Below are 10010 nucleotides of genomic sequence, written 5' to 3' on the forward strand. Positions count from 1 at the left end.
AACCATTTCTTAATTCTAACCAAAACTCAACGTCTGTCCAACGGTGGAAGTTTTAATGTCAACCATTTCTTAATTCGAACCAAAACTCAACATCTGTCCAACGGTGGAAGTTTTAATGTCAACCATTTCTTAATTCTAACCAAAACTCAACGTCTGTCCAACGGTGGAAGTTTTAATGTTAACCATTTCTTAATTCTAACCAAAACTCAACGTCTGTCCAACGGTGGAAGTTTTAATGTCAACCATTTCTTAATTCGAACCAAAACTCAACATCTGTCCAACGGTGGAAGTTTTAATGTCAACCATTTCTTAATTCGAACCAAAACTCAACATCTGTCCAACGGTGGAAGTTTTAATGTCAACCATTTCTTAATTCTAACCAAAACTCAATATCCGTCCAACGGTGGAAGTTTTAATATCAACCATTTCTTAATTCTAACCAAAACTCAATATCCGTCCAACGGTGGAAGTTTTAATATCAACCATTTCTTAATTCTAACCAAAACTCAACATCTGTCCAACGGTGGAAGTTTTAATGTCAACCATTTCTTAATTCTAACCAAAACTCAATATCCGTCCAACGGTGGAAGTTTTAATATCAACCATTTCTTAATTCTAACCAAAACTCAACATCTGTCCAACGGTGGAAGTTTTAATGTCAACCATTTCTTAATTCTAACCAAAACTCAATATCTGTCCAACGGTGGAAGTTTTAATGTCAACCATTTCTTAATTCTAACCAAAACTCAATATCTGTCCAACGGTGGAAGTTTTAATGTCAACCATTTCTTAATTCTAACCAAAACTCAATATCTGTCCAATGGTGGAAGTTTTAATTTCAACCTTTTCTTAATTCTAACCAAAACTCAATGTCTGTCCAACGGTGGAAGTTTTAATGTCAACCATTTCTTAATTCTAACCAAAACTCAATATCTGTCCAATGGTGGAAGTTGATATAAATCCAACGCTGGGTTTTGACGCCAACCCGATTTTAATTTTGAATCAAAAGTCAACGTCTGTCCATTTTTTTCAAACCAAAATGCGACGTCTCTCCAACACTGAGTTTTGACATCAACCCAATTTTTATTTCCAACCAAAACTCAATGGAAGTTGATATAAATCCATCATTGGGTTTTTACATCAACGCGATTTTCATTTCAAATCAAAACTCAATGCCTGTCTAATGTTAGAAGTCTAAGTAAATCCAACATTGGGTTTTGGCATCAACTCAGTTTTCATTTCCAACCAAAATTCAACATCTGTCCAATGCTGGAATCCAACACATTTGTGGTTAAATTGACATCCGGTGCCAGTTGGGTAGAGTTAGTTAAGTTTAGCGCAAGAAACTGCTTTTAGTGAGCAGCATTCATGCTTTGTATCTCCTGAAATGCATCATTGGAGGAAGAAGTGGATTTGAAATCAGGTTCAGACTAAGTATTCAAACCAAGTGTGAAAACAACATAAATTACCTTTCGAGCGGCACGCAGGCAAGCCCTGCCATTGGCCGTCTGGTCCACATGTGACCTGTGGCGAGCCAGTCAGTACAAATCCCTCACTGCAGACAATGGTTGCAGTGTCTTGGGGTGTGTACTGTGTCCTTTCTCCAGGTTTTATCCATCTGTTTGCCACAGCAGGTGCTAAACACATGATCTTCGACACTAAACCAGAAGAAAATAAACAACTGATTGTGCCAAAATCATGACATCTGATTACAGGAATCAACCACAAGAGGGCGACATTAAGCTGCAGAGCCAGTTCTACAAATCTTGGAAAACCCACCTCTGATTTAGAGGGATTTACCGCCATACAATCCTCTTACATCTAATACATTAGTAAGTGTCTGTCGAAACGGCTCCTGCGTCACACTTTTTCAAAGTTTATGGTTTTTAGAAGATATAATTGTATTTTGATGAGAATGTGATTGTGACCCTTAGAAACATTGTAGTGTTTTAATAAAATTAAGGTAAATTTTTGTGATGATTTTAATATGACAAAGGGTTCAACTCACCCTCACAGATGGGGTCCGTCCCACTCCAACCGTTTTGCATACACATACGAACTCTTTCTCCTCTCAAAACATATCTGCATGAGAAAACAATTATATTAAGGAGCAAAAAGACATTAACATCATGAAATTGAAACATTATTGGCCTGCTTTAGTAAAACCATTTAGTAGAAGGAGATCTAGAACAATCTATGGATGCTGAACCAAGTCAAAAACATAAGCAACTTTCTACACTTATTCTACCTGTTCTATTTATTATCAATTAACAATGTTTTCACCAATTTATGGACTGCAGACATTTAAAAACAAAATGAAAATAAGGTTCAAATACCCTTTATTACACGTAGCAATGGCTTTATCGCCAAATGATTGTCCTTCTCGAATGTACTGCCCGTTCTCTACGTCACCTAGCGCATTGCACTTTTTCTCTGTGAGAGTAAATGAGAAAATATGAAAACGTGGAGTACAATGAATGAATAAAAGAGATATTTTAGAGACACAGATAAACAGATGCATCTTACTTTGGCATTTCAGGTTCAAGGCTGTCCAGTGTCCTCGCAGACACCGTGATGTTAGACTTCCTTCTGATGGTGTGTAACCCAGGGGACATGTATACACCACTCTTTCTCCATCATTGAACTTTAATTTATGGAGATAATTTTTGTGCAGCTGCTTGCCGGGATACTTTGTTGGTTCGTCACATCGAGTAGACAAATGAGACACTGAAACAGTTTCAAAGCACAGCTCAACAACAAAAATAAAAGTGAAAATGCAGTTGCCTCAACAGTTTTGTTAATTATTATGCATGTTGGTGGTCATACTAAAAATAGCATATGCTTGCTATTAAATCACTTAATTAGTTACCTATATAATGATACTGATAGTCTGTGTAAAGGTGAATAATCCATACCGAGTGTTTTGAATGTAAACTGTGCAGTAGTTAGATATTATGCAATTGTAAGACTCCAGGTGGAGGGAAATCTATTTTAAACCTGTGGTTAAGGGAAGAAAATCTCTAAGGAATGCACAAGAAAACAACTCCACCTCGTAGCTTATTAATTTAATGTTTAACTTTATGCCTATGAATACACAGCATGCATTGATCTTCCAGTAGCACTGAATATTGCCAAAACGGCTTATACATAAATATTTAATTTATGGAGATAATTTTTGTGCAGCTGCTTGCCGGGATACTTTGTTGGTTCGTCACATCGAGTAGACAAATGAGACACTGAAACAGTTTCAAAGCACAGCTCAACAACAAAAATAAAAGTGAAAATGCAGTTGCCTCAACAGTTTTGTTAATTATTATGCATGTTGGTGGTCATACTAAAAATAGCATATGCTTGCTATTAAATCACTTAATTAGTTACCTATATAATGATACTGATAGTCTGTGTAAAGGTGAATAATCCATACCGAGTGTTTTGAATGTAAACTGTGCAGTAGTTAGATATTATGCAATTGTAAGACTCCAGGTGGAGGGAAATCTATTTTAAACCTGTGGTTAAGGGGAAAAAAATCTCTAAGGAATGCACAAGAAAACAACTCCACCTCATAGCTTATGAGTTTAATGTTTAACTTTATGCCTATGAATACACAGCATGCATTGATCTTCCAGTAGCACTGAATATTGCCAAAACGGCTTATACATAAATAGAAATAAAGGATTACTTGAATAGTCATCAGTTCAAATATAGAATATGTGTAAATACTGGCTGGAATAACGGTGCGGTGTATCAAATGCAGACGTGTCAAATCGAGCGTTTGATGGTTATATGGAGTTAGTTTGGTCGTGTAGACATTTAAAAGTTACTCACCAACGAAGTGCGCAAACACAAGTATGAGTATATTCCTCCAAACAAGCTCCATATTCACGGACAACTGCAGATGAACTGAAGGCATCTAACAGTTTCAACCCAAACAAATACTGTGTTAAAACCACACACACACACACACACACACACACTGTCGTCACGAGAGCTCAAACCCTGCCCTCATTTCAGTTTCAACTCGCAGCAGCTTTTCTACATCAGGTTTGCTTCTTGTAAAATAACAATAAACGACTGACTCGTTCAAATAATATCAACATTTAAGTCGAACAGAACGCAGGTCCATCGAGACGCCTTTATGACTCTCTTAACTAGCTTAGTGTTTATTATGTTACTAGTATATTGTTATATGTTACTATATGGTAACCACAAATGTGACACTGGAGCACAAAACCAGTCATCATTTTTTGAAATTGAGATTTAAACATCATAAGCTTTCCATTGATGTATGGTTTGTTAGGATAGGACAATATTGGGCTGAGATACAACTATTTGAAAATCTGGAATCTGAGGGTGCAAAAAAATCTAAATATTGAGAAAATCATCTTTAAAGTTGTCCAAATGAAGTTCTTAGCAATGCATATTACTAATCAAAAATTAAGTTTTAATATATTTACGATAGGAAATTTACTAAATATCTTCATGGAACATGATCTTTACTTAATATCCTAATGATTTTTGGCATAAAAGAAAAATCAATAATTCTGACCCATACAATGTATTTTTGGCTATTGCTACAAATATAGCCCAGCGACTTAACCTCCTGACTACCAGCTATGGAGTTGTGTCCACTGTAGAGGACATTATGTTTTAGCGATTTCTCTGAGACCTCACATGGCACAGTTTTAGGTCTGGGTGTCCTGTACGGAGCACATTCAGGGCTTTTCAGAGATACCACATGATTGGATGTTACACCATGACCTCTCCCTCTCTATGGTCTTTAAAAATGGCTGACATTCATTTAGTGATCAAATGAAACACCCTAATGGAAATATGATCATATTTTGTAATTATCATTTAAATCTGACTAATTGACAAATATGGTGAGGGGCGTAACATTTCCGTCACACGCTTGAGGTATTCGGCCAATCACAACGCACTGGATAGCCGGCCAATCACAGCACACCTCGCTTTTCAGACCGATGATCTTTGTAAAAATCGACGCGTTTCAAAAAGGCAGGGCATAGAGGACAAACAATAATGTACAGTATGTGGAAAATAATGTTTTTTTTACTTGAAACCGCATAAACATTTCATTACACCAAAAATAATGTTCTTTTTAGCAACATCATATGACCCCTTTAAAGCATGTTTACTACACATTTTGGGAGACACAACAAATGAATATTTTATTAAGAAAATCTGGCTAATTAGTACTCCCATTATTGCATTTATTTGTTCATTCTATGTTGCCCCAAAAATACCTTAATTATGCAAATTAGATTCAGTTTATAGATACATTGTATATAATGGAAAAAATAGTTTATGGCCATTTTACACACATTTTGCATAAAGAAAAAATGTTTTTTAAACATATCTTTCATAACATAGTTGAGAATCATCTTTATATAAAGTTTGGTTTAAAAAAATGAAAATTGATTTCTGGTTAAAACAAAAATCCCACTCTTTTTGCCTTTTCATGTCTATTTATTTTTTTAAAAACAGGACTTTATAAAGTCCCGATGTCCTCTACAGAGGACATGGCATAACATATGAATAAAATATCATTTTTCTAAATTTTTCTTATGCTCTAAACAATGTAGTGACATGACAAAATACTAAATTCACAAAACTGTTTTTGTTTTGTGCTCCAGGGTCACATATGAACAATGGTTTTGCTACACTAACCATAGTTTAACCATTGTGTTTGTAGTAAAACTTTGGTTATACAAATGGTAATCAATACGCCAAAAAAAAAATGTTTTTAATCGTACTGTTCACAAACTTTTGACTGATAGTGTATATATATATGCCTAACAATATACATTGAATTACTTATTCATTGAATTACACTAGTCTTAACGAGTGGCTATGTTTAAGCAACTGGCCCCAAAACTGGTAAAGGTTTTGCAACATATCATTAAAAAAAGCTCATCCATGTTTAATGTCTATGACTAGAGTATTATCGCTCCTTCATAAGTCATACATTGTATGTACGTTGTATTGCATTGCATACATTGTTTATGGACAAGATGTTAAAATAATATTTTGACAAAATAAGAGCAACTCAATCAAGAATGTCAGTATATGGTTTTAAAACGATAAAGCAAAGTTTTATTTGACTTGCAGCAGCCTCAACATTCACAGTTATCTTTTGTCATCCTTGAGACATTTTGCATACACAAATGTTATCTTGGGAATACAGAAGATTATTCTCAGCATCATCCTTGATCGAGTAGTCCTAACAGTAGACCTAACCTAACATTCTCAGTCTGCACATAACTTCTGACTGTATTATTATAACAACATCCTCTGCGAGAGATCCAGTAAGGCAAGCAGGCGGTTTGAGGTCAGGCCGGTAAAACGGGTCAAAACACTCACACCCCATCTTAAGAAAGACAGTCATTACTTCATCCGCTTCGGGTGGAGCACCATTTTAATACATAATGCCACAGTTTCTGTCGTTCATCCCTGATGGATCTTTTCCACCTTCAGGTTGTGATGAACTTACTGTGGAGACACAATGTGCCACAACTTTGATGTGTTTGGCAAACGCAACCTTGATTTGAAGAGAACACGATTGGATCAAAATTTCAGGAAATAACAAATTGGAATGATTTTCTCAAGAATTCAACATCCTCTAATCACTGTACTTCCCAAAACTAAATGACTCACCCGTTTATCACTTCTTAAACATACTTTTAACAGCCATTGACAATATGGATGACTCGCTTGATGTTGTTTCAGGACCAGCTACAAATGTTCTAAAAAAAGGAACGCACTACTTGTTTTCCAGAGCTGTGGGAGCAAAACTGTCCGATGTTGTGTCTGTGAAGCTCAAACAACCCACCCTTTCCACATGGCAGGCCAGTCTGGACCAGAGCTGTTTGTGTGACTCTGGCCACTACGAAGGAAATTAAAACATAACTTACTCCACAACTTCAATCAGCCGTTAACCACAGAACAATTTTTTATTTTTTTTTACTTTCATGTCAGTGTCTTTTGGTTAATTTTCACCAAAAATGCTTGGCTACATTAAATTTAAATAATAATAATAAAAAAGAAACTAATGCAAAGCATATCAACTAAATGCATGTATTATTCCGTCAATAATGGCACCAAGAGCTTGTAACACTCCAAAGAGAAAGGAAAAATTGAAATCGCATCATATGACCCCTTTAATTGCAGGGTAATTATAGGTAACTAAAACTAAAACAGTAAAAAAAAAGTTTGTTACTTGAAATAAAATAAATTATAAAGTACAAAAATATATATATATTTCAGCAACATTTCTCATTTTAGTTGAATTTGAAATTTACTAAATTAACAAACTATTTCGATATTAAAAAAATAACAAAACAGAAACATAAAATTACTACAACTTTAAAAATATAAAAATAAAATCTGATTCAAAACTATAATAGTATATAAATTATAGTAAAATAACAGTTTAATTGCTATTTTAATGACAGAAAAAAATTGTACTTGCATCACCGACTGATTTATTAGATCACAAAATGTTTATCAATAGATTAGCATGACATACATATTTAGTTATAACTATAACACATAACAGTGATATAGATATTGTGATGCAATGAAACCAGAACACAAAATGTATTTTCTGTAACACCTTACATTAAAATAAAGGACTTGGTTACACTTTGGTTGCGAACTAGCGAAGCAAAGGCACTTACAGATCTGATCATATCAAATCACTCATATTTGGATTAAAAAATAATAACAAGCTGCACGAAGCAACGACAATGCAGCCTTCGATTGATAGGAACACATCCTTAACAGGCCATCATAACATTCAACACACATTAAGAACATACTTTGTGCGTCCTAAAATCAGAAACGTAAAAATCTGACAACTTGAACTCAAATTATAATTATAAAACTATTTAATATATCCTTCCAGATCTGAGGCAAGATAAAAGCATGTATAAATAACATTTTATAATGAAAGATAATCTAAATGATAATAAACATGAAAACTTAATATAACCGTATGAGTTTCAATATCCTCAGTAATATTAAACGTTCTAAAAGATCCATTGAAAAATCACTTACAAGATAGACCTAACTCTGTAATTAATGATTCATGAAACAATGAAAGGACACATTCCTTAAAGTCTGAATCAAGTTTCCTTGAGTTTCAGTAAAACCGTTAAAATACAGAAAAAAACAGTAATCTTGCAAAATGTTATTACAATATAAAATAATGGTTTCTATTTTAATATCCTTTAAAATATAATTTATTTCTGTGATGCAAAGCTGAATTTCCATCATCATTACTCCAGTATAAAGCGTCACATGATCCTTCAGAAATCAGAATAATATGCTGATTTATTATCAGAATTATTAACAGTTGTGCTGCCAAATATTTTTTTGAAAACTGCGATACTTTTTCAGGATTCTTTGATGAATAAAAAGTTAAAAAGAACAGCATTTATTCAAAATATAAATATTTTCTAACTATATAAATCTTTGCCATCATTTCTTAACAATTTAACACATCCTCGCTGAATACAAGTTTTAATTTCTTTCAAAAAAAGAAAGAATAAAAATTTACTGTAGTGTTTGAACTGTAGTGTATATTGTTAGAAAAGATTTCTATTTTAAATAAATGCTCTTCTTTAACTTTTTATTCATCAAAGAATCCTGAAAATGTATCGCAGTTTTCAAAAAAATATTTAGCAGCACAACAGTTTCCAGCTCTGATAATAAATCAGCATATTAGAATGATTTCTGAAGGATCATGTGACACTGAAGACTGGCGTAATGATGCTGAAAATTCAACCTTGATCACAGGAATAAATTCTATTTTACAATATATTCACATAGAAATATGTTATTCACAAAATATTCACATAGTTATTTTAAATTGTAAAAATATTTGGTATGGTATTTTTTATCAAATAAATGCAAATAAATGGTGGGCAAAAGGGACTTCTTTCAAAAACTTTTTGAATGTTATGAAGAATGTTAAAAATACATTTCTTTTTAAAATATAAAATCAAATATCTTTCAGTATTTGCAGGAATGCAAACTCATCATTGGTGGAAAAGGTGACAAAAATGCGAGGCCGCCCTCACCCAACACACACACTTAAACATATTTTTTAAACACTTATAATATTTTAAACGCTTTATTATTTTTTAACTCTACAGCTGTGCTGTAAAATTCACTTTAAATATTCACATTTCATTCATGAAGATGACGAGAAGAAAAATTGTCTCCTGGTGGAAAACAAATACTTGTAAGATGAAAATGACATGAAATTACAATTATATCCAGTAGATGGCAGCAGATGATCACTCATTAGCTCAGTTGCCATTTCCACTCCCAAGTCTTGTTTTTGGATTTATTACAAAATGACTATGAAGTATAGCAAATGCAGGAAGTCACAAAGTCCAAAGTCTCATGTCATTTAATAAATAAATAAATAAAGCCCAGACACCAACAGCCTAGAAGGGTTAATTATTTAAGTACTTAACAAGTTAACTACAAATTAAGTTCATTTTTAATGGTATAATATAATAATGCATTAAATATTTAGAAATTTTTTAGATTAAATTTAAAAACAATTAAAAAAAAAAACATTGCTTTAAAAAGGACTAATCAAAAAGAGTGGTTTAAGTCTTTAACTGTAGAAGCTGCTAAATACATTCAGCCAACACAGACTTGCTGCTGTAGTTTTGTTACTCTGAATTTTCTCTTGTCAGATCCGTCCATTGCAGTTATCACCATCAATGGCAGAACAATTTAGCGGATTCACTCATGTAGGGTTGGGCCGATAGACGATGCCATCGTCCATCGCCGATGGCTGATAGACATCACGATGTTGAGCCGGCATCGTGATCCCCCCCCCCCCTCCCCCACATCCCAATACCGTGTTCGGAAAGAAAATGACGTGTAGGCGGAACACCTAAAGGGAATAAATATTAGATGGGAGGAAAATATATATTTCAATATTTTTCCTCGCAGTTATATAATTGGGTAATTAT

The 10010-nt window shown here is 33.7% G+C and overlaps 2 protein-coding genes across 2 annotated transcripts in view; both read right to left on the bottom strand.

The window, feature by feature from the left end:
* Nucleotides 1-1425: 1425 nt before the first annotated feature.
* Nucleotides 1426-3962, bottom strand: LOC107550131 (complement decay-accelerating factor-like). Its single transcript, XM_016231359.1, has 6 exons — nucleotides 3826-3962; nucleotides 3174-3236; nucleotides 2527-2664; nucleotides 2337-2433; nucleotides 2009-2082; nucleotides 1426-1658 (listed from the first exon to the last, which is right to left on the bottom strand). The coding sequence occupies exons 1-6, from the start codon at nucleotides 3908-3910 to the stop codon at nucleotides 1426-1428; spliced, it is 690 nt and encodes a 229-aa protein (XP_016086845.1). The 5' UTR covers nucleotides 3911-3962.
* A 2324-nt stretch (nucleotides 3963-6286) lies between these two features.
* pfkfb2a (6-phosphofructo-2-kinase/fructose-2,6-biphosphatase 2a) overlaps nucleotides 6287-10010 on the bottom strand; it is a 28361-nt gene continuing 24637 nt past the window's right edge. Inside the window, exons 15-16 of the mRNA XM_016231360.1 lie at nucleotides 6783-6901; nucleotides 6287-6507 (exon numbers count right to left, since the gene is read on the bottom strand). Of these exons, the coding sequence (XP_016086846.1) occupies nucleotides 6489-6507; nucleotides 6783-6901 (138 nt within the window). The 3' untranslated portion in view covers nucleotides 6287-6488. The remainder of the gene's footprint in view (nucleotides 6508-6782; nucleotides 6902-10010) is intronic.

This window comes from Sinocyclocheilus grahami, unplaced genomic scaffold, assembly GCF_001515645.1.
Source record: "Sinocyclocheilus grahami isolate Dianchi unplaced genomic scaffold, SAMN03320097.WGS_v1.1 scaffold389.1, whole genome shotgun sequence".
In the NCBI taxonomy this organism is placed as follows: Eukaryota; Metazoa; Chordata; class Actinopteri; order Cypriniformes; family Cyprinidae; genus Sinocyclocheilus; species Sinocyclocheilus grahami.

Coding starts and splice junctions, on each gene's coding strand:
- LOC107550131 (XM_016231359.1), bottom strand. CDS start 3,910: ATGCCTTCAGTTCATCTGCAGTTGTCCGTGAATATGGAGCTTGTTTGG. Junction 3,237..3,825: donor TGTGTTTGCGCACTTCGTTG/GTGAGTAACTTT, acceptor AAACTGTTTCAG/TGTCTCATTTGTCTACTCGA. Junction 2,665..3,173: donor CGGCAAGCAGCTGCACAAAA/ATTATCTCCATA, acceptor AGCTGCACAAAA/ATTATCTCCATAAATTAAAG.